Below are 25458 nucleotides of genomic sequence, written 5' to 3'. Positions count from 1 at the left end.
TGAGGAAAAAGTTGTATAAGCTGATTCACAAGTTCCCAGTTTAAGTTGGGCTGTGCTACTAAGATAGGAAAAAGGAAACCCCAATACTCAAGGCTTTGAGAAGGAACTTACTACATTTTTTCAATAAATACCAAGTGCTCAAGGTATGCAAAGTACTATGCTACATGCTAAGAATGGTGAATGAGACAGACATGGCTCCTGCCATCATGGGGTTTATTTACATCCTAGAAGGAGAACACAGATACAAAAGAATATAAAACAATCAGAATACTACTAACATTAAAAATGTAGTAAGTGTTCTAAAGGAAACAAACAAGAATATATATAGGGGTGGGGAAAAGGAGGAGGAGGACAAGAATCTTCTGTCTCTCAGTGCAGTATGAGGAGGCGACATTTAAGCTGAGACCAAAAGGATGTGAAAGGCAAAGGCAGCTGTCATTCCAGATAGAAGGAGGAGCTAAAGAACTGATATGGGAAACAGCTTGAGTTTTTCTGTGAAATGAGAGAAAACCAGTGCGGCTGAAGCACAGTTGGTGAAGGGGATACCAGCATCTGACAGACTAGAGACAAAGGCAAGAGTCAGACCTTGCAGGCCAGGGTAAATAATTGGCATTTTATCCTAAGTACAAGGAGAAGCCTTTAAAGAGTGGCAGATCTGATCAAGGTATAAAAGGACTGCTCTCTGCTGTGTGGCAGAGCTTGGTGAGGGGCAAAATTGGAGGTAAGGAAACCACTTGGGAGACCAGGGGAGAAGAGAAAGGTGTCACTGACAGGCGCTAGGAGGAAAAGAACGTTTGAAATATGCTTTCTGAAGACAGAAAATGTGTCAATAGAATCAAGGGTAGAGGGAGGAGGAATGAAAAATGACTCCTAAGTCACCAAACAACTAGGTAGATTTTAAGGTGGGAGGAAATGGCAGTGTAGCAGATGCTGTGATGTGACACCAGATTACATTTAGAAATAAAGGACTTAATAGTTGAGCTGCTGGGAATGCCACCAACTGACAGCCCCCATCTATGGGGATTGCATCAGCTAAAAAAAGTTGCTTCACCCATGGTCATACCACTTTGCCATGGAAACCCACATCCAAAGACTGTATTGGGAGATACAAAGATCCAGCCCTCACACCCTAATGCAACACAGATCTGAGTAGTATTCCACCTTCAGGCCTTCCCACAAGATCAGCCGAGGTCTTCTCGATTCTATACATTTTAAATCTAAAAGACTGAAGCATAAACATTTGGAATTAATCAGCACTGAGACAGTATTTAAAACCATGGGAATGGATGACAAGGGAATGTAAGAAGAAAAGGAACAAGGACCAAATACCAAAAAAATCTACATTTAAGATCACACAGAATAATAGCCATGATAACAATTATCAGTTTTTGAATGTTCTGAACATGTTATATATACTAACTCCTTAAATCCTCATAAAATCCAATGAAGTAGGTATTATTGTGTCACATTTTACAGATGAGATGAGGCACAAGGAACTTAAGCTACTGGCCCATGGAAATAGTGGCAAACCCAAACAGTCTGACACCAAAACCAATATTCAAAGGAAGCTAGATGAGCAGACAGATAAGCAGCAGCCATTGAGGTAGAAGAAAACCAAAAGAATATGATATTTGGCAGCCCACATAAGAGTTATAAGATATCTAGGAAGCATTCTGGATATGTGGTTCTGGAGTTTAAAATAATGACCTGCACTGGAAACTGGGAAATTCAAGTATAAATGGTAGCTAAAACAAAGAAAATTACCCAAAGAGTGTCCAAAGGGAGAAGGGTACCCACTATGGAAACTTGAGGAACATTTAACGTATATATAGAGAAACAGAAGCATACAAAGGAAACTGTGGAATAGTAACCAAGGATAAAAAACAAAACAAAACAAAAAAACAGAAAAACAAAGTACTCTAAACCAGGAAAGTTGAGAGTGATAAACACTAAGTCAAACGTACAAGAACACCTGATGATTTAATAAATATAGGCAAGTAATGATCATCTATGGCCACCAAAAGCGAAAACCAACCAGGCAATCAGACTTTAACACCCTCAAGAGTAGGGCACCACCAAACATCAAACCTGAATCTGGGGACTTCCTAGGTAGCACAGTGGTTAAGAATCCACCTGCCAATGCAGGGGACATGGGTTCAATCCCTGCTCCAGGAAGATCCCACATGCTGCAGAGCAACTAAGCCCGTGTGTCACAACTATTGAGCCCGTGCTCTAGAGCCTGTGAGCCACAACTATTGAGCCCATGTGCCACAAGTACTAAAGCCCATGCGTCTAGAGCCTGTGCTCTGCAACAAGAGAAGCTACTGCAACGAGGAGCCTGGGCACCACAATGAAGAGCAGCCCCCGCTCTCCACAACTAGAAGAGAGCCCATGTGCAGCAACGAAGACCCAACACAGTCAATAAATAAATAAATTTATAAAAAACAAACAAAAAAAAACAAACAAGCAAAAAAAAAAAACCTGAATCGGATCAAGCCTCTACCTCTAATTTCCAATTTATAAGAATTACAAGGATCAGAGAAACATGTCAAATCATAGCAGTCCAGATTGGTAAAGTCCAGATTGTAGGATACTTTACAAAACAAATGACCACTTTCTTTAAAAAAAGAAAATAACGGGAAAATAACAAAATACATGGAGATTAAACAACACACTTCTAAATAACATGGGTCAAAGAAAAAAATCTCAAGAGAAATTGAAAAATATTTTGAACTAAATGAAAATGAAAATACAACTTATCAAAATCTATGGGATGCAGCAAAGGCAGTACTTAGAGAGAAAGTTACAGATCTGAATACGTACACTAGAAGAGAAAGATCTAAAATCAGTAATCTAAGTTCCCACCTTGAAAAAGAAGAACAAATTAAATTCAAAGTAAACAGAAGAAAAGAAATAAGAATTAGAGCAGAGGGAGTAACATCAGCAACATGGCAGAGTGAAACACTACCATGGTCTCTCCCATTCAATCTGCAACCAATAAAACATCTATCCTCAATGCACATATCCTCAATGCACATATAAACAACTCATACAACTCAATATCAAAAAAAAAGGAAGAAAAAAAAAATTTGATTTAACAACGGGCAAAGACCTGAATAGATATTACTCCAAAGACATGCATATGCCCAAAAGGCACATGAAAAGATGCTTAACATCCCTAATCACCAGGGAAATGCAAATCAAAACCACAATAAGATATCACCTCAAACCTGACAGAATGGCTACCATCCAAAAAACACATATAACAATGTTGGCGAGAATGTGGAGAAAAGGGAACCTTCACATGCTGTTGGTGGGAATGTAAATTGGTGCAGCTACTGTGGAAAACAGTATGGAGGTTTCTCAAAAAAAAAAAAAAAAAAATGGGGCTTCCCTGGTAGCACAGTAGTTAAGAATCCACCCGCCAATGCAGGGGACATGGGTTCAAGCCCTACTCCAGAGAGATCTCACATGCCACAGAGCAACTAAGCCCGTGTGCCACAACTTCTGAGCCTGAGCTCTAGAGCCTGCAGGCTACAACTACTGAGCCCATGCTCCGCAGCTAGACCCAGTGCTCCACAACAAGAGAAACCACCGCAATGAGAAGCCTGCACACCACAACGAAGAGAAGCCCCCACTCTACACAACTACAGAAAGCCCATGCACAGCAACAAAGACCAAATGCAGCCGATAAATTAAAATTAATTAATTAATTTTTTAAAAAATGAGCTACCATATGACCAGTAATTCCACTCCTGGGTATACAGCCAAAGAAAACACAAAAACACTAATCTGAAAAGATACATACATCCCAATGTTCATAGCAGCATTATTTACAACTGCCAAGATATGAAAGCAACCTAAGTGCCCATCAACAGAAGAATGGATACCAGCCTTAGAACAAACGCTAAGGGAACTTCTCTAGGCGGGAAACACAAGAGAAGAAAAAGACCTACAAAAACAAAGCCAAAATAATTAAGAAAATGGCATATGGACACCTAGAGGGGAAAGTGGATGGTGGATGGGGGGAGGATGAATTGGGAGATTAAGATTGCCACATATACATTAGTATGTATAAAAGAGATGACTAATAAGAAAAAAAATCAAATTGTACACCTTAAAAAACAAAAGACAATGGAAATAGAAACATCATACAGGTGAATATATAAAGAAGGTATGTATATATACACACCAGGATGAGTCAAAAATTATCCACACTCCAGCTGTAGAATTTACAAAAGTTTTAATATAACTGGAGTGTGGATAATTTTTGACTCACCCTAGTGTATACATATATATTTATATATTTATATGTTATATTTTATATATAATTTATGTATTTATATATTTCATATATTTGTATTTATATAAAATGGAATACTACCCGGCCATAAAAAAGAACAAAACTTGCCCATACGCAGCAACATGGATGGATTCAGAAGGCATGATGCTAAGTGAAATAAGACAGAGAAAGACAAATACTGTATGATAACACTTATAGTGGAATCTAAAAAAATATAATAAACTAGTGAATACAAGAGAAAAGACAACTCACAGATATAGAAAACAAACTAGTGGTTACCAGTGTGTGTGGGGGGGGCAATAATAGGGATGGGGGAGTGGGAAGTACAAACTACTGGGTGTAAGGCTACAAGGATGTACTGTACAACACAGTGAATATAGTCAGTATTTTGTAATAACTGTAAATGGACTATAACCTTTAAAATTGTATAAAAATTAAAAAATTTTAAAATAAATAAATAAGGAGGATGAATGATGGACCAAAAAAAAAAAAAAAAAAAAAACCAAACAAACAAACCCTATTATCAAAATGGCAAGAAATGTTAAGTACTACAAAGGATGTGGGAACCCTCATACCACTGCTGGTGTGAATGTAGACTGGTGCAGCCACTATGGAAAACAGTATGGACATTCCCACAAAATTACCAATAAAACTATAATCTAGATATCCCACTTCTAGGTATTTATCCAAAGAATACAAAAATACTAATTCAAAGAGATACATGCACCCCTATGGTCATCAGAGCATTGTTTACAATAACCGAGATATGGAAACAACCTAAATGCCCATCAACAGATGAATGGATAAAGATATGGAATATATACAATGGAACTATTTAGCCATAAAAAAAATACTACTTAGCCATAAAAAAAAAAAAAGAAATCTCAGCACTTCTGACAACACTGATGTACCTTGAGGGTGTTATGCTAAGTGAGATAAGTCAGAGAAAAACAAATATCATATGATTTCACTCTTATGTGGAATATAAACAAACAAGCAAAATATGAAAAACTAAACCAAACAAAAAGAAACGTAGACAGAAAAAACAGAGTAGTATTTATCAGACAAGAGGAAGTTGGGGAGGAGGACAAAACAGGTAAAGGGAATTAACTGTATGGTGACAGAAGGACACTAAATTTTTGGTGGTGGGTACACTGCAGGGTATACAGAAGTAAAAATATATGCTGTACATGTGAAACTGATAATGTTATAAACTAATGTTACCTCAAATCAATAAAGAAAAATCAACAAAACCATACGGTGGTTCTTTGAAAAGACCAATAAAATCAGTAAGCCTCTAGCCAGACTAAAATAAAGAGACAAATTACTAATATCAGAAATGAGAGAGAGGACATCACTACAGATCTCATGGGCATTAAAAGGATAAGAAAGGAATATTACAAACAGCTCTATGCCCACAAGTTTGATAACCTAAATTAAATGGACCAAATTCTTGAAAGGCACAATCTACCAAAACTCACACAAAAGAAATAGACAATGTGATTGGGTCTATATCTATTTTAAGACTTGAAACAATAATAATCTTCCAAAACAAAAAGCATCTGCATGGGTTCACTGGTGATTTCTACCAAAACTTTGAGCAAGAAATTGTTACCAATTTTCTACAATTTCTTTCTTTTTTTTTTTTTTTTTTTGGGCACACGGGCTCAGTTGCTCTGCGGCATGTGGGATCTTCCTGGAGCAGGGATTGAACTCATGTCCTCTACATTGGCAGGCGGATTCCCAACCACTGCGCCACCTAGGAAGCCCTACAATTTCTATCAGAGGACAGAAGCACAGGGAATACCTCCTAACTCATTCTGTGAGGCCAACATTACCCTAACATGAAAACCACACAGCTACTACAAAAGAAAACTGTAGCTCAGTATCTCTCATGAACACAAATGTAAAAATCCTCAACAAAATACTAGCAAATCTTGACTTCCCTGGTGGCACAGTAGTTAAGAATCTGCCTGCCAACACAGGGGACATGGGTTCGAGCCCTGGTTTGGGAAGATTCCACATGCTGCGGAGCAACTAAGTCCGTGTGCCACAACTATTGAGCCTGCGCCCTAGAGCCTGCGAGCCACAACTATTGAGCCCACGTGCCACAACTACTAAAGCCCGTGTGCCTAGAGCCCGAGCTCTGCAAGAAAAGAAGCCTGTGCATCACAGCAAAGAGTAGCCCCCCGCTCACCGCAACTAAAGAAAGCCCGCGCGCAGCAACGAAGAACCAACACAGCCAATAAATAAATTAAAAACTACCCACACAAAGAGGCTAAGAGGGCATTACTGTTGAATTCTACCAAACATTTAAAGAATACATACCAACTCTTCACAAACTCCTCTAAAAAAAAAGAGAGAACTTCTCAACTCATTGAGGCCAGTCGTATCCTGATGCCAAAAATCCATATAAAGACATCACAAGAACAGACTATCACAAACCAAAATCCTTTAAAATTATGTATGTAAAAATCTTCATCAAATTACCAGCAAACTGAATCTAGTAAAATATATAAAAAGATTTACATAATGTGACCAAGTGGGATTTACCCAAGAAAAGCATGGATGGATTAACATCCAAAAGCAAATTAATGTAATACACCACTCTAAAAGAATAAAAAACAAAACCCTGATGAACACTTCAACAAATGCAGAAAAAGTCAACCCCCTCTTCCTGATGAATACATTCAACAAACTAAAATAGAAGGGAACCTCCTCAGCCTGTTAAGGGAAATTACAAAAAAAAAACCCCAAAGCTAACATCATCTTAATGGTAAAAGACTAGATGCTTTCCCCCTAAGATCAGAAAAGGACAAGATGAATGCTTCAACACTTCAACACTGTATTGGAGGCTCTAGCCAGGGAAGTTGGACAAGAAAATGAAATGAAAGGCATCCAAATTGGAAAGAAAGAAGTAAAATAATTTCCATTTGCAGATGACATGATCTTGTACACATAAAATTCTAAGAAATCTTCTAAACAACTACTAGAAGACATAAATTAATTCAGGAAGTTTCCAGGATATATGATCAACATAAAAAACCAATTGTAGGTACTTCCCTGGTGATGCAGAGGTTAAGACTCTGCACTTTCAACGCAGGGGGCATGGATTCAATCCCTGGATAGGGAACTACAATCCTACATGTGGTGTGCCGTGGCCTAATAAAAATTTAGAAAATAATTTTAATAAATCAATTATTTTTCTATACACTAAAAATGAACAATCCAAAAACAAAATTAAGAAAACAATTGTGTAACTGCATCAAGAGTAAAATATTTAGAAATAACTTTAATAAAAGGGTAAACTTATACCCATAAGTTAGAAAACACTGTTGGAAGAAAATACAGATCTATTTTATTTTATTTTATTTTTAAGCTCTTTATTGGAATATAATTGCTTTACACTCTTGTACCAGTTTCTGAGGTACACCGAAGTGAATCAGCTGTATTTATATATATATCCCCATATCCCCTTCCTCCCACAACTCCCTCTCATGACTCCCTCCCACTCTCCCTATCCTGGCCCTCTAAGGCATCACCCATCAACAAGTTGATCTCCCTTTGTTATACAGCAACTTCCCACTAGCTCTCTATTCTACATTTGCTAGTGTATCTATGTCTATGCTACTCTCTCATTTTGTCCCAGCTTCCCTTCACTCCCCCTGCCCCCAACCCTGTGTCATCAAGTTCATTATCTACATCTGCATCTTTATTCTTGCCCTGTCACTGGGTTCATCAGTACCATCTTTTTAGATTCCATGTATATGAGTTAGCATACGGTATTTGTTTTTCTCTTTCTGGCTTACTTCACTCCGTATGACAGTCTCTAGGTCTATCCACCTCATCCATATAGTTCAATTTCATTCCTTTTTATGGCTGAGTAATATTCCATTGTATATATGTGCCACATCTTCTTTATCCATTCTTCTTTTGATGGGCATTTAGGTTGCTTCCATGTCCTGGCTATTGTAAATAGTGCTGCAATGAACATTATGGTACATGTTTCTCTTTGGGTTATGGTTTTCTCTGGGTATATGCCCAGGAGTGGGATTACTGGGTCATATGGTCTTTCCATTTTTAGTTTTTTAAGGAATCTCCCAACTGTTTTCCATAGTGGCTGTACCAACTTACATTCCCACCAACAGTGCAGGAGAGTTCCCTTCTCTCCACACCCTCTCCAACATTTGTTGTTTCCAGATGTTTTGATGATGGCCATTCTGACCGGTGTGAGGTGATACCTCATTGTGGCTTTGACTTGCATTTCTCTAATGATTAGTGATGTTGAGCATCTTTTCATGTGTTTGTTAGATATCTGTATATCTTTGGAGAAATGTCTATTTAGGTCTTCCACCCATTTGTGGATTGGATTATTGGTTCCTCTGATATTAAGCTGCATGAGCTGCTTATATATTTTGGAGATTAATCCTTTGTCCATTGCTTCATTGGCAAGTATTTGCTCCCATTCTGAGGGTTGCCTTCTTGTCTTGTTTATGGTTTCTTTTGCTGTGCAAAAACTCTGAAGTTTCATGAGGTCCCATTTGTTTATTCTTGATTTTATTTCCATGATTCTCGGAGGTGGGTCAAAAAGGATCTTGCTTTGATGTATGTCATAGTGTTCTACCTATGTTTTCCTTTAGGAGTTTTATAGTGTCTGGCCTTACATGTAGGTCTTTAATTCAAGTTGAATTTATTTTTGTGTATGGTGTTAGGAAGTGTTCTAATTTCATTCTTTGACATGTAGCTGTCCAATTTTCCCAGCACCACTTATTGAAGAGGCTGTCTTTTTTCCATTGTATATTCTTGCCTCCTTTGTCAAAGATAAGGTGCCCATATGTGTTTGGGCTTACCTCTGGGTTCTCTATTCCGTTCCATTGATCTTCCTTTCTATTTTTGTGCCAGTACCATACTGTCTTGATCACTGTAGCCCTGTCATATAGTCTGAAGTCAGGAAGCCTAATTCCACCAACTCCATCTTTCCTTCTCAAGATTGCTTTGGCTATTCGGGGTCTTTTGTATGTCCACACAAATCATAAGATTTCTTGCTCTAGTTCTGTGAAAAATGTCATTGGTAATTTGATAGGGATTGCATTGAACCCGTAAATTGCTTTGGGTAGGATAGTCATTTTCACAATATTGATGCTTCCAATCCAAGAACACAGTATGTCTCTCCATCTGTTTGTTTCATCTTTGATTTCTTTCATCAGTGTCTTATAGTTTTCTGCATACAGGTCTTTTGCCACCTTAGGCAGGTTTATTCCTAGGTATTTTATTCTTTTTGTTGCAATGGTAAATAGGAGAGTTTCCTTAATTTCTCTTTCTGCTCTTTCATTCTTAGTGTATAGAAATGCAAGAGATTTCTGTGCATTAATTTTGTATTTTGCTACTTTACTAAATTAATTGATTATTGCTAGCAGTTTTCTGGTAGAGTCTTTAGGGTTTTCTATGTATAATATCATGTCATCTGCAAAGAGTGACAATTTTACTTTTTCTTTTCCAATTTGGATTCCTTTTCTTTCTTTTTCTTCTCTGACTGCTGTGCCTAAAACTTCCAAAACTATGTTGAATAATAATGGTGAGAGTGGCCACCCTTGTCTTGTTCCTGTTCTTAGAGGGAATGCTTTCAGTTTTTCACCATTTAGAATGATGTTGGCTTTTGGTTTGTCATATATGGCTTTTATTATGTTGAGGTAATTTCCTTCTATGCCCATTTTCTGGAGAGTTGTTTGTTTGTTTTTTATAAATTTGTTTATTTATTTATTTTATTGGCTGTGTTGGGTCTTCGTTGCTGTGCACGGGCTTTCTTTTTAGTTGCGGTGAGTGGGGGCTAGTCTTCATTGTGGTGTGCGGGCTCCTCATTGCCGTGGCTTCTCTTGTTGTAGAGCATGGGCTCTAGGTGAGTGGGCTTCAGTAGTTGCAGCACATGGGCTCAATAGTTGTGGCTCACAGGCTCTAAAGCGCAAGCTCAATAGTTGTGGTGCACGGGCTTAGTCACTCCACGGCATGTGGGATCTTCCTGGGGCAGGGATCAAACCCGTGTCACCTGCATTGGCAGGCGAATTCTCAACCACTGCGCCACCTAGGAAGCCCATGGAGAGTTTTTATCATAAATGGATGTTGAATTTTGTCAAAAGTTTTTTCCACATCTATTATCATATGGTTTTTATCCTTCAATTTGTTAATATGATGTATCACATTGATTGATTTGTATATATTGAATCCTTGCATTCCAGGGATAAACCCCACTTGATCATGGTGTAAGATCTTTTTAATGTGCTGTTGGATTCTGTTAGCTAGTATTTTGTTGAGGATTTTTGCATCTATATTCATCAGTGATATTGGCCTGTAATTTTCTTTTTTTGTGACATCTTTGCCTGGTTTTGGTTATCATGGTGATGGTGGCCTCGCAGAATGAGTTTGGGAGTGTTCCTCCTTCTGCTATATTTTGGAAGAGTTTGAGAAGGATAGGTGTTAGCTCTTCTCTAAATGTTTGATAGAATTCGCCTCTAAATCCACCTGGCCCTGGGCTTTCGTTTGTTGGGAGATTTTTAATCACAGTCTCAATTTCCGTACTTGTGACTGGTCTGTTCATATTTTTTATTTCTTCCTGGTTCAATCTTGGAAGATTGTACTTTCCTAAGAATGTATCTATTTCTTCCAGGTTATCCAATTTACTGGCATATAGCTGCTTGTAGTAGTCTCACACAATCTTTTGTATTTCTGCAGTATCAGTTGTTACTTCTCCTTTTTCATTTCTAATTCTGTTGATTTGTGTCTTCTTCCTTTTATTCCTGATGAGTCTGGCTAATGGTTTATCAATTTTGCTTATCTTCTCAAAGAACCAGCTTTTAGGATTTGTGTCCTTTTGTTGAACCAGCTTTAGTTTTATTGATCTTTGCTATTGTTTCCTTCATTTCTTTTTCATTTATTTCTGATCTGATCATTATTTCTTTCCTTCTACTCACTTCAGGGTTTTTTCTTCTTCTTCTTTCTCTAATTGTTTTAGGTGTAAGGTTAGGTTGTTTATTCCATATTTTTCTTGTATCTTGAGGTAGGACTGTATTGCTATAAACTTCCCTCGTAGAACTGCTTTTGCTGCATCCCATAGGTTTTGGTTTGTTGTGTTTTCATTGTCATTTGTTTCTAGGTATTTTTTTATTTCTTCTTTGATGTCTTCAGTGACCTCTTGGTTGTTTAATAGCATATTGTTTAGCCTCCATGTGTTTGTATTTTTTACAGTTTTTTTCAGGTAATTGGTATCTAGTCTCATGGCGCTGTGGTCAGAGAAGATGCTTGATGTGATTTCAATTTTCTTGAATTTACTGAGGCTTGGTTTGTGACCCAAGATGTGATCTATCCTGGAGAATTTTCCCTGTGCACTTGAGAAGAAACTGTAATCTGTAGTTTTTGGATGGAATGTCCTATAAATATCAATTAAGTCGAGATGGTCTAATGTGTCATTTAAAGCTTGTGTGTCCTTATTTATTTTCTGTTTGGATGATCTGTCCATTGATGTACATGGGGTGTTAAAGTCTCCTACTATTATTGTGTTACTGTCAATTTCCCCTTTTATGGCTGTTAGCATTTGCCTTATGGATTGCGGTGCTCCTGTGTTGGGTGCATAGATATTTACAATTGTTATATCTTCTTCTTGGATTGATCCCTTGATCATTATGTAATGTCCCTCCTTGTCTCTTGTAATAGTCTTTACTTTAAAGTCTAATGTGTCTGATATGAGTATTGCTACTCCAGCTTTCTTTTGACTTCCATTTGCATAGAATATCTTTTTCCATCCCCTTACTTTCAGTCTACATGTTTCCCTTGGTCTGAAGTGGGTTTCTTGTAGGCAGCATATAGAAGGGTCTTGTTCTTGTATCCATTCAGCCAGTCTGTGTCATTTGGTTGGAGCATTTAATCCATTTACATTTAAGGTGATTATTGACATGTATGTTCCTATTACCATTTTCTTAATTGTTTTGGGTTTGTTTTTGTAGGTCTTTTCCTTTTCTTGTGTTTCCTGCTTAGAAAAGTTCCTTGAGCAATTGTAATGCTGGTTTGGTGGTGCTGAATTCTCTTAACTTTTGCTTGTCTGGAAAGCTTTTGATTTCTCCATCAAATCTGAAGGAGATTCTTGCTGGGTAGAGTATTCTTGGCTGTAGGTTTTTCTCTTTCAGGACTTTTAGTATATCCTGCCACTCCCTTCTTGCCTGCAGAGTTTCTGCAGAAAGGTCAGCTGTTATCCTTATGGGTTTTCCCTTATATGTTATTTGTTGCTTTTGTCTTACTGCTTTTAATATTTTTCCTTTGTCTTTAAATTCATGAGTTTGATTAATATGTGCCTCAGTGTATTTCTCCTTGGGTTTATTCTGTATAGGACTCTCTGTGCTTCTTGACTTGATTAATTATTTCCTTTCCCATGTTGCTGAAGTTTTCCACTGTAACCTCTTCAAATATTTTCTCAGACCCTTTCTTTTTTTCTTCTTCTAGGATGCCTATGATTTGAATGTTGGTGCACTTAATGTTGTCACCAAGGTCTCTGAGACTGTCTTCCATTCTTTTTATTCTTTTTTCTCTTTCCTGCTCTGTAGCAGTTATATCCCCCATTCTATCTTCCAACTCACTTAGTCCTTCTGCCTCAGTTATTCTGCTGTTTATACCATCTAGAGTACTTTTAATTTCGGTTATTTTGTTGTTCATTACTGTTTGTTTGCTCTTTATTTCTTCTGAGTCCTTATTAACTGTTTCTTGTATTTTCTCTATTTTGCTGTCAAGATTTTGGATCATCTTTACTATCATTACTCTGAATTCTTTTTCAGGCAATTTTCCTATTTCCTCTTCATTTATTTGGTCTTGTGTATTTTTACCTTATTCCTTCATCTGTGACATATTATTTTGTCATCTCATCCCCCACCCCCCCGCCTCCTTGGATGGGTGGGATTGTGTTCCTGTCCCACTGAGTGTTTGGCCTGAGGTTTCAAGCAGTGGAGTTTGTAGGCTGTTGAGTATAGCTGTGTCTTCATGTTGAGGTGAGAACCTCTGGGAGACCTCACGCTGATGAATACTCCCCGGGGACTGGATTTCCCTGTTAGTACAATGTTTTGGACACAGAGCTCCCACCCCAGGAGCTCAGACCTGACCCTGGGCTTGTGAATCAAGATCCCACATGCCATGTGGAGCAGGAAAATGAAAAAAAAAAAGAAGAAGAAATAGGAGAACAGCAGAACAACAGCAAGATAAAAAATATGATAAGAATAGGAAACTAACAGATGCATTAGAAAATTTTTTTAAAAATTAGATGGAGCAACAACTGGAAGGTAAAACAACTGCAATAGCTGAAGTGAGGAGGTGGGAAAAAGAAAAAAGAGAAAAAGGAAAGGAAAAGAAAAAAAAAAGCAAGAAAAGGACTTGGCTGTGGGGGTGGGGCTTACACAAGGGTGGGTTGGGGTCCGGTGGGGGGTTAGGCAGTGGGCACAGCCTACGCTTAGAAAAGGTCTTGGGGGTGGTGAGGAATGGGGCTTAGGCCCAATGAGGCAGAGAGGCCCAGGTATGCCTCTGGTCCTGGGATCAAAGGACGAGGTCTATGTACCTAGCAGTCTCTCCGGGCCCCAGTTGGTGGGAGAAATGCTAGGCACCTCCCCAAGTCCTTCAATCTCGGAGAGTCCCTTCCCCTTGGGTTCTCTTCTTCCCCACCCCCTCCCTCTTATTCCCCTAGGATCCTCACAGCTGGAGGGGACACTGGAAGGCAGGAGACCAGACTCTGACACCCAACAGGCTTCCTAGGGCCAACTGGGCTAAGGAAACACCTGCGGCACTTCCCCAGATCTCCCAGTCTCGTAGGGTCCCTGTATGCCTCTCTTCCTCCCCCCCCCCCACCTCCTAGGTCCCAAGCAGCTGGAGGGGACCCAGGAGTTTGAAAGACCAGGTTCGTGAGCCTAGCAGGCTTCCAAGGGCTAGTGGGCAGGGAAAATACCCTCTCCGCCTCCCCTGATCCTCTAATCCCAGAAGGCCCCCTCCCCTGCCCGCCACTCCTCTTCTCCCCTGCTTTCCTTCTGCACCCCTAGGACCAGTGAGACCTAGAGGGGCTCCTGGAGGACCAAAGACCAGGCCTGGGGGCGCAACAGGCCTCCTGGTGCCAAGTGGGTAGGGAGATTTCCAGCAGCATCTCCCCTGATCCTCTGGTCCTGCAAGGTTCCCCCCTCCGCTGTCTGCCTCTCTTCCTCTTCCCCTCTCCTCCCTCCCTCCCACACCTGTAGGACCCACACAGCCGGAGAAGGCCCCAAAGACTGAAGGACCAGACTCGGGAGCCCAGCAGACCCGCCAGGCCCAAGCGGGCAGGGGAAAGGCCCTCCACACCTCCCCTGGTTCTCTAATCCTGGAACGTCCCACCACCAGTCTGCCTCTCTTCCTCTTCCCCTGCCACGCTCCTATACCCCCTGGACCAACACATCTAGGAGGGGACCCTAGAGAGTTGGAGACCAGGCCCGGGAGCCCAGCAACCTTCCTGGGCCAGTGGGCAGCAGAAATGCCTTCCGCTCCTGCCCCAATCCTCTGATCCCAGAGGGTCCCTCCCCCCTTCCTATCTCTCTTCTTCTCCCCTCACTGCTTCCTTCCTATACCCCTAGGACCAATGGCCCAGAGGGGCCCTGGAAGGTGGAGGACCCGCCCAGAAGAAATACCTGGTGGCACCTCCCCTATTCTTCCTTCTGATCTTGGGAAATCCCTTCCCACCCCCACTGTTTGCCTCTCTTCCTCTTCCCCTGTCCCCCTCCCCCCATGCCCCTAGGACCCACGCGCTGGAGGGGGACCCAGAGAGTGAAGGACCAGGCCCAGGAGCCCAGTCGGCTTCCCTGGCCAAGAGGGCAGGTGAAACGCCCTCTCACCTCCCCGTCCCCCAATCTCAAAGCCCCTACCCCCACCAGTCCGCCTCTCCACCTGTTTGCCCCTCCTTCCTCCTTCCTACACCCCTAGGACCCAGGCAACCCAGAGGGGGCCTTGGAGGGTGGAGGACCCCCCAGGGGCGCTGCTCCTGTCTGGCTTCCCCTTATCCACCCGGACTTCCCCCAGGTCCCACCTGGTTGCTCTGGGGTTCCTCCAGTCTCCTTGGGCCTCAGGTCCCCCATCAGCCTCCCCAACTCAAAGATCTCTTTTAGGTGGTAGAGGCATCGAGTTGGTGGGCTGGGATGAACCATGCTCCCAGTGGAGGCAAGAGAGCCGAGCGGGAACCATGGCCAGTACAGTGGTAGCAGTTGGACTGACCATTGCTGCTGCAGGATTTGCAGGCTGTTATGCTCTGCAAGCCATGAAGCATATGGAGCCTCAAGTAAAACAAGTTTTTCAAAGTCTACCGAAATCTGCCTTCAGTGGTGGCTACTACAGAGGTGGGTTTGAACCCAAAATGACAAAACGGGAAGCAGCATTAATACTAGGTGTAAGCCCTACTGCCAGTAAAGGAAAAATAAGAGATGCTCATTGACGAATTATGCTTTTAAATCACCCAGACAAGGGAGGATCTCCTTATATAGCAGCCAAAATCAATGAAGCTAAAGATTTCCTAGAAGGTCAAGCTAAAAAATGAAGTAAATGTATGATGCATTTTAAGTTCTTAATTCATTGATGTATATGAGTACCAGCTTTTTATAATAAAATGCCTCAAAGCCAAAAAAAAAAAAAAAGTCTCTTTTAAATAAATAGACTGCCCATCCTCATGTATTAAGAATTTCAGATTGTTAAGATGGTAAAACATTGGTGAAAATAACTAAAGATGATCTAAATAAATAGAAAGACATCATATTCATGGATCCAAAGACAATACTATTAGAATGGCAATACTCCCCAAATCATGTATGTATGTATGTATACACACACACACACACACACATATATAGTCTCACACAATTCCTATTCAAATCCAAGTTGGATTCTTTGTAGAAATTGACAAGCCAATTCTAAAATTCACATGGAAATATAAGGAACCCAGAATAACCAAAACAATCCGGGAAAAGATGAACAAAGTTGGAACACTCACACTTACCAATTTCAAAATGCACTACAAAGCAACAGTAATCAAGCTACTTGGTACTGACATAAGGATAGACACATTGATCAATGGAATAGAATTGAGAGTACAAAAATAAACCCATGCATCTATGGTCAACTGATTTTCAACAAGGATGTCAAGACTATTCAACAGGAAAAGAATAGTCTTTTTAACAAATAGCGCTGAGACAAGTGTATAGCCGCATGCAAAATAATGAAACTGAACCCTTACACCTCATGCCAAAAATTAATTAAAAATGGACCAAAATACTAAGTATAAGAGTGAAAACAATGACACTCTTAAAAGAAAATACAGGTGTAAAATCTTTAGGACTTCACAATGGCTTTGGCAATGGATTCTTAGATATGATACCAAAAGCATAAACAACAAAAGATAAATTGGACTTCATCAAAATTAAAAACTTTTGTGAGTCAAAGGACACTATCAACAAAGTGAAACGACAATCCATAGAATGGGAGAAAATAACTGCAAACCATGTTTGATAAGAGACTTACATCTTACAACTCAATAATAAAAGACAAATAACAATAAGAAACAGGCAAAAGATCTGAAGAGAGACTTCTCCAACGAGGATAAACAAATGGCCATCAAGGACATGAAAAAATGCTCAACATTGGGCTTCCTAGGTGGCGCAGTGATTAAGAGTCCGCCTGCCAATGCAGAGGTCACGGGTTCGATCCTAGCTCCAGGAAGATCCCACATGCCGCGGAGCAACTAAGCCCATGTGCCAAAAAAAAAAAAAAAAAAAGAAACAAAAATGCTCAACATGATTAGTCACAAGGGAAATGCAAATCAAAATCACAATAGATACCACTTCACATCCACTAGGATGGCTATAACCAAAAAGGCAGATAACAAGTTTTGGTGAGGATGTGGAGAAGTTGGAACTCTTGTAACACTGCTGGTGGGAATATAAAATGGTGCAGCCACTTTGGAAAAGAGTTTGGAAGTTCCTCAAAAAGTTAAACACAGAGCTACCATTTAACCCAGCAATTCCACTGCTGGGTATACACTCAAAAGAAATAAAAACATATGTCCACACACAAATGTGTATACTAATGTTTACAGTTGCATTATTTATAATAGCCAAAATGTAAAAACAACCCAATGTTCATCAACTGAGAAATGAATAAAAGGGGGTATATCAATACAATGGAATATTATGCAGCCATAAAAATTCATGTTACAACATGGATGAACCTTGACAATATTATGCTAAGTGAAAGAAGCTAGACACAAAAGGCTACATATTGAATGATTCCACTTATATCAAATGTTCAGAAAAGGCAAATTTATAGAGGAAGAAAGTAGATTAGTGACTGCTTAAAATGAAGATAAGGAGTTTTTTGGGGTTTTTTTGAGGGGATGAAAACTAACTGTGATGATGGCTACACAAATCTGTGAATATACTAAAAAAAAAAAACTGAACTGTATACTTTAAATTGATGAATTATATGGTATGTGAACTTTACCTCGATAATGTGTTACCTCAAAAAATTTTTCATTAAGAAAAAACTGTAACGTAGCAAATTAAACATGGCCCTTTGAAAGCCCCACTACAATAGGAGGAAAAGGAAAAAATTTTAAAGGTTCATATTCACAATGAAAAGAATGGGAGACAAGACTATAGCAACAGCAGGGCAAGCCTAGAAACAAGACAATTTCCATCAAGGATTTCCATCAAAGATTCTGGGAATCAACCTCCACACAAATAAAATGGGAATAATTTCTATATTTCTCACCAGGTTGTTGTGAGGAGCAAAACAGGAATTATATGTAAAAGTGCTTTTCAAATAGTAAAGTGCTATAAAAGTACACTTTATAGAAGTAGCCTCATCATTACCTTGCCAAGTCATCACCCCAACGAATCGATCAGCTAATTCCTGAGGGAAACTCCAATGCTCCGGAAGACACAGTGTTCCATCAGATCTTTCAGAACACAATTTCTCCAAGTTAGCAACCAGGACATTCAAGCAGATGTTGACCAAAGAGTAGGGAGATGCCTCCTCCTAGCAAACAAACCCCCAAACAAACAAACTTGTTAGGACACATGTATAAAAATTCAACATAGCAGTGGTCATGCCATACATCAAACTACTTAATGAGGATATCTTAAGATACACTCTCCTCACTCTAATGATTTATATGTAATAAAACCACCTTATTCCAACTATTAACTGAATGGAAGATTTTCACAGCTTTTTGTTTTTTTGTAGCTTCTGTTGTATCTTAAAAAAAATTTAAGTTCTCTCAGTCCTTCACTTATCTTTTGTTCTGTGCCAGCCGCTGAAAATACAGGGATGAATAAGATATAGTTCTAATCCTTTCGGAGCTAACAGTTTAGCGTGGAATACATCTAATAAATCAGACAATTTCAATACAACACAAGGGACTAATTGAGCAGAAATCACATGGTCATTCATTCAACTAATATTTATTGAGTGATTACTACATGCCAGAGGATAAGAAGGCCTGGCTTCAAGTGTTCACACTGTAAAAGGTTGCTACACCCAGAAGGCTATAGAAGAATAAGAACTGACATATGCAAAACATCTTCTCTAAGAGACTGGCATTTGTTCATTCAGCAAACATTTAAGGGACTTCACTGGTGGTCCATGGCTAGGATTCCATGTTTCCAATGCAGGGGGCCCTGGTATGATCCCTGGTCAGGGAAACTAGATCCTACATGCCACAACCAAGAGTTTGCATGCCACAACTACATATCCTGCATGCCGCAACAAAGATTCCTCATGCTGCAACGAAGACCCCTCATGCCACAATGAACACCCAGCACAGCCAAAAACAAAAACCAAAACCAAAACAAACACCACAAAGATATGAAAGGTATGGCACTCAGACATGAAGAGAGTGATAAGCCAGAGGTTGCCATCTTTGCCAAAGGTTTCAACAGCAATACATTCACTGACATCCATATTACTTTTAACTGATTAAATTCCCTCCATAGTCCAAAGCATAAATTACTCCTTTACAAATATCCTCAACTCCTTGTTCCCTCTCCTCCATTACACTCTACAGACATTCTCCTGGAAGAACTTCACTATTCACCTTTTTTATGGCAACATCCAGAAGCTAATCATCTATGAAAAAGGGAAGAGTCAAACAACATGGCATGTCATGGAAAATTCATAAACATTAACTTCAAATGAGCCCTCAGTAGCTGCAAATCCTTCAAGGTCTCTTTAGACAGGGCACTCTCCCACCATCGGGCAAGAATTATTTCATGCCTTCTACTTGTTCCTCAAACCAATTTCTTGCTGATATCAGAACCTGACTCACTTCGGGGAGAAAAATTAAGCCACCTCACCATCCAACTTAACTCGAAATTGCATGCCTCTTTTCCTTGGTCTCCTTCTTATATGGAAAACATGCAAAGACCAACACTTTCACGTGTGCTGGTTGGATTTCATCCCTCCCGCCTGTGCCATGCACATCTTCAAATTCTCCTTCTCAAGTGGAATTTTCTTTTTTTTCTTTTTGGCCATGCCGCACAGCTTTCGGGATCTTAGTTCCCTGACCAGGGACTGAGACTGAGCCCAGGCAGTGAAAGCGCCAAGTCCTAACCACTGGACCACCAGGGAATTTCCATCAAATGGATCACTCTTAACATACAATTTGTGCTCTATTATTTGCCTCGGAAACAAAAACCTTCTGTTGATCCCCACATCCTCTTCATAACCAAATTTCTTCAGTAAGTTTACTCTGCACACTGTAATCACTATCTTCTTATTCATTCTTGTTTTTCTTTTAATTGTGGTATAATTTACATGTAGCAAAAACATCACTTTTGGTGTACAGTTAGTTCAACACGTCTTGACAGATGCATACAGTCATGTACTACCACCATTATAAAGATATAGAACACTTCAATGATCCAAAAGTTCTTTGGTGTCCCTTTGTACACAATCCCTCCCATCAATCCCAAGCAACCACTTATCTTTGTTCGGTCCCCAGTGTTCTGCCTTCTCCAAAGTGTCATATAATTGAATCATTAAGTAATTAGGCCTTTCAAATCTTACTTCTCTCATTTTGCATAATGCATTTAACATTAGGCAAATTATAATTATCTGTGTTGTTGCATATTTTTGTAATTTGTTTCTTTTTATTGCTGAGAAGCATTCCACTGCAATGAATAAATCACAATTTCTTTATTCACCAGATGAAAGGCATGTGGATTACTTGAAGTTTTCAACAATTTCGAATAAAGTTGCTATAACTACTCACAAAGTTTTGTGGGAACATAGTTTTCATTTTTCTTGGGGAGTAACATAAAAGTGGAATTCCTGGGTCCCTGGCATTCCACACTTCCTACATGTTAAGTGTGTATTTAACTTTACATAAGAAAATGCTAATACAAAGAATACCCTAAAGACTCTACCAGAAAACTGCTAGCACTAATTGATGAGTTTAGTAAAGTAGCAGGATACAAAATTAATGCACAGAAATCTCTTGCATTCCTATACACTAACAACAGAAGAGCAGAAAGAGAAATTAAGGAAACTCTCCCATTTACCATTGCAACAAAAAGAATAAAATACCTCAGAATAAACCTGCCTGAGGAGGGAAAAGATCTGTATGCAGAAAACTTTAAGACATTGATGAAAGAAATCAAAGACGATACAAACAGATGGAGGGATATACCATGTTCCTGGATTGGAAGAATCAACACAGTGAAAATGACTGTACTACCCAAAGCAATTTACAGATTCAATGCAATCCCTATCAAATTACCAATGGCATTTTTCACAGAACTAGAACAAGAAATCTTACGATTTGTATGGAAACGCAAAAGACCCCAAATACAAAGCAATCTTGAGAAGGAAAAATGGAGTTGGAATCAGGCTTCCTGACTTCAAACTATACGACAGGGCTACAGTGATCAAGACAGTATGGTACTGGCACAAAAATAGAAAGGAAGATCAATGGAACAGAATAGAGAAACCAGAGGTAAGCCCAAACACATATGGGCACCTTATCTTTGACAAAGGAGGCACGAATATACAATGGAAAAAAGACAGCCTCTTCAATAAGTGGTGCTGGGAAAATTGGACAGCTACATGTCAAAGAATGAAATTAGAACACTTCCTAACACCATACACAAAAATAAACTCAACATGGATTAAAGACCTACATGTAAGGCCAGACACTATAAAACTCCTAGAGGAAAACATAGGCAGAACACTCTATGACATACATCAAAGCAAGATCCTTTTTTGACCCACCTCCTAGAATCATGGAAATAAAATCAAGAATAAACAAATGGGACCTCACGAAACTTCAAAGCTTTTACACAGCGGAAGAAACCATAAACAAGACAAGAAGGCAACCCTCAGAATGGGAAAAAATACTTGCCAACAAAACAACAGACAAAGGATTAATCTCCAAAATATACAAACAACTCATGCAGCTTAATACCAGAAGAGCCAATAACCCAATCCACAAATGGGCGGAAGATCTAAATAGACATTTCTCCAGAGAAGACATACAGATGACCAACAAACACATGAAAAGATGCTCAACATCACTAATCATCAGAGAAATGCAAGTCAAAGCCACAATGAGGTATCACCTCACACCGGTTAGAATGGCCATCATCACAAAATCTAGAAACAACAAATGTTGGAGAGGGTGTGGAGAAAAGGGAACTCTCCTGCACTGCTGGTGGGAATGTAAGTTGGTACAGCCACTATGGAAAACAGTTTGGAGGTTCCTTAAAAAACTACAAATAGAACTATCATATGATCCAGTAATCCCACTACTGGGCATATACCCAGAGAAAACCATAACCCAAAAAGAAACATGTACCATAATGTTTACTGCAGCACTATTTACAATAGCCAGGATATGGAAGCAACCGAAATGCCCATCAGCAAATGAATGGATAAAGAAGATGTGGCGCATATATACAATGGAATATTACTCGGCTATAAAAAGGAATAAAATGGAGCTATATGTAATGAGATGGATAGACCCAGAGTCTGTCATACAGAGTGAAGTAAGTCAGAAAGAGAAGGACAAATATTGTATGCTAACTCATATAAACGGAATCTAAAAATGGTACTGATGAACTCAGTGACAAGACAAGAACAAGGACACAGATGCAGAGAATGGACTGGAGAACTCGAGGTTTGGGGGGGCGGGGGCTGAAGGGGAAGCTGAGACGAAGTGAGAGAGTAGCATAGACATATATATACTACCAACTGTAAAATAGATAGCCAGTGGGAAGTTGCTGTATAACAAAGGGAGTTCAACTCGATGATAGATGATGCCTTAGAGGACCGGGACGGGGAGGGTGGGGGGGAGTCGAGGGAGGCAGGGAATAAGGGGATATGTGTATAAATACAGATGATTGACCTTAGTGTACCTCAAAAACTGGTACAAGTGCAAAACAATTATATTCCAATTAAAAAAAAAAAGAAAAGAAAATGCTAATCTTTTCTTACAATGTGGCTATACTATTTTGCATTCCCAAAAGAACACATGAGAGCTTCAACTGCTCCCAATTCTCACCATGTCAGAATTCACGTCAGGAAGCAAAAAAATTCCCTGAAACAGTCTCAGCAGACTTTTACTTGGGTCTCAAAACCCAGAATTGGTTCATATGCCCATGTGAAAATGGAAATTATGCTTCCTGTGGGTAATTTCTATAGATCTATCTTCTAGGTTACTATTTCTTTATTCTGTGGCATTTAGTTCTTTACTGTCTAATTGTATATTGCTCTTTTTTCATTTTGTATTTCATCTTTTATTTCTTTAATAAATTTTAAATATACTTGTTTCATAGTGTTTCAATAATACCATTTTCTGAAGTCTCTGGGAGTCTAATTCTGTTAGTTATTGATTGTGTTGATTCTTAATCATAGAGGTTCATGTTTTGTAATTTAAGATTGTGAGCTAATCTTTTTTATTTTTTTTCAGGCCACACGGCATGGCATGCAGGACCTTAGTTCCCCAACCAGGGATCTAACCCATGCCCCCTGCATCTTAACCACTGGACCACCAGGAAAGTCCATGAGCTAATCTTTAGTGAGATTTTACTGTAGACTCCTGTGAAGCCTGGGTAGAAGATATCTCACATCAGAGAGATTACGCTAAATGCAGCTTAGCCAGGGGCATCACCAGGGACCATTTTGATAATTTCTCAGCTACACATTTCCTGAACCAAGCAAGAAACGTCAATTAAAACACTGAGTCTGTATGAGGACAGACCTATGATAGCAAATTTTCAGAAGATATTTTTCTCACTCAAAATCCAAGCCAAATCTGACAAGATTCCCTGTTTCCCTTTCCCATCAGCAGATTTTTTTAGATCTACCATTTCACTGATGTATGACCAGGCTTTGTTAGCCCATGTTTCCACATATATATATATTACAGTTCACAGTCTCCATTCAAACTTCCCACCTGGTTTTGGCAAAGGTCTAGCCTCTTTGGTTATTTTAGGGCCTACTTACAGTGGTGATTTCCAGCTTCTGTGAATTGGGTGGGGATGCTGGGGGATTTTCCTTACTTTGCATTTGAAAGTGTTTGTTACATCTTATCCAGAATATTTCCTTTTAAGACCTTATTACGTTATTTGCCATATTATTGGACATGGCAGCCTCATTTTAAAAATACAGTAAAGGGGACTTCCCTGGTGGTGCAGTGGTTAAGACTTTGCGCACCCAATGCAGGGGGCTTGGGTTTGATGCCTGGTCAGGGAACTAGATCTCACATGCATGCTGCAACTAAGAGTTCACATGCCACAACTAAGGAGCCCACCTGCTGCAACTAAAGACCCAGCACAACCAAATAAATAAATAAATAAATATGTTAAAAAATACAATAAAGATTAAATCCACATTAAAGATGTTTAGAACATATGTAACATATTTAAATAATATAATAAAATATAAAACAATATAAATATTTTAAAAACATTCTTGTATTCACCACACAGCTTAAACAGAATATACCAAACCTTTTAATTCCCTTATACACCCTTCCCTGATGGTACTTCTCATCCCTTCATCCACAGGTGATCAGCCTGATTACTATTTAGTTCTGCATGTTTTTGAACTTTATATAAACAGAATTATACAACAGTATTCTGTTATCTGTTTTTGTTTTATAAATCAGTAGCATCGATTTCCCACCAAGACCACTAATGACTAATGACTCTGCCTCTATAATATCTAACTACTGATTACATGATTCTAAATATTATCTATAAATCTAATGAATTCTAGATTACTATCTCCCGGTCAGATCTCTCTTTAAGCCACAGTGTTAAATAACCAGTTGCCTCTCTGACACATCTACTTAACTGTGTCACAAATACTTCAGACTCACCAGGTATGAAACTGAACTTCCCCAGTCTTTCCCTAATCAGTAAACAGCATCACATCTATTCAGCTGCTTAATCTTTATTGACATTTCCTTACCCTTAATCAACATCCTACACAAAACAGACATCCAATAAATTAGCAAATCCTATTGGTTCTACTTGTGCCAGACATCTTCCATTTGCTACCCACCTCCCACCCAGACCCACTCCTTAATCATCTCCACCTCTACTCTGAGGTGACTTGTGTGGATCCTATGTAGAGGTTCCCTTATCCTCTGGTTGTCAGTTTGGTTCTGACAACATGAAACTCTCAAAAAGCTGGAACATATTAGTTTCCTAGTGTTGCTGTAACAAATTAAAATACCACTAAATTGGTGGGTAAAAACAACAGAATTTTATTCTCTCATAGTTCTGGAAGACAGAAGTCCAAAAATCAAGGTATGAGCAGGGCCATTCTCCCTCTGAAGGCTCTAGGGAAGAATTCTTACTTTATCAGCTTCTGGGGGCTGCTGGCTCCCCTTAGCTTGTCGCAGCGTAACCCTAATCTTCACATGGCCTTCTTCCCTGTATCTATGTGTCAAATCTCCATCCCTTTATCTTATAAGGATACCACCAGCCACTGGATTTAGGGTCCAGCCTAAATTTTTAACAAATTTTTTAACAAATTTTCAAACAATCTCATCAAGATCCTCAACTTAGGAATTCCCTGGTAGTCCAGTGGTTAGGACTCTTGTTTTCACTGCCAAGGGTCCA

The 25458-nt window shown here is 39.4% G+C and overlaps 1 protein-coding gene across 1 annotated transcript in view; it reads right to left on the bottom strand.

Annotated features, from left to right (window-relative positions):
• ZYG11A (zyg-11 family member A, cell cycle regulator) overlaps window positions 1-25458 on the bottom strand; it is a 70548-nt gene that overhangs the window by 34838 nt on the left and 10252 nt on the right. Inside the window, exon 2 of the mRNA XM_057747876.1 lies at window positions 18205-18370. Within this exon, the coding sequence (XP_057603859.1) occupies window positions 18205-18370 (166 nt within the window). The remainder of the gene's footprint in view (window positions 1-18204; window positions 18371-25458) is intronic.

This window comes from Hippopotamus amphibius, chromosome 1 (genome assembly GCF_030028045.1).
Source record: "Hippopotamus amphibius kiboko isolate mHipAmp2 chromosome 1, mHipAmp2.hap2, whole genome shotgun sequence".
NCBI lineage: Eukaryota > Metazoa > Chordata > Mammalia > Artiodactyla > Hippopotamidae > Hippopotamus > Hippopotamus amphibius.
Note: the sequence above shows the minus strand (reverse complement) of the source record. Positions and strands in the feature narration are given on the sequence as shown.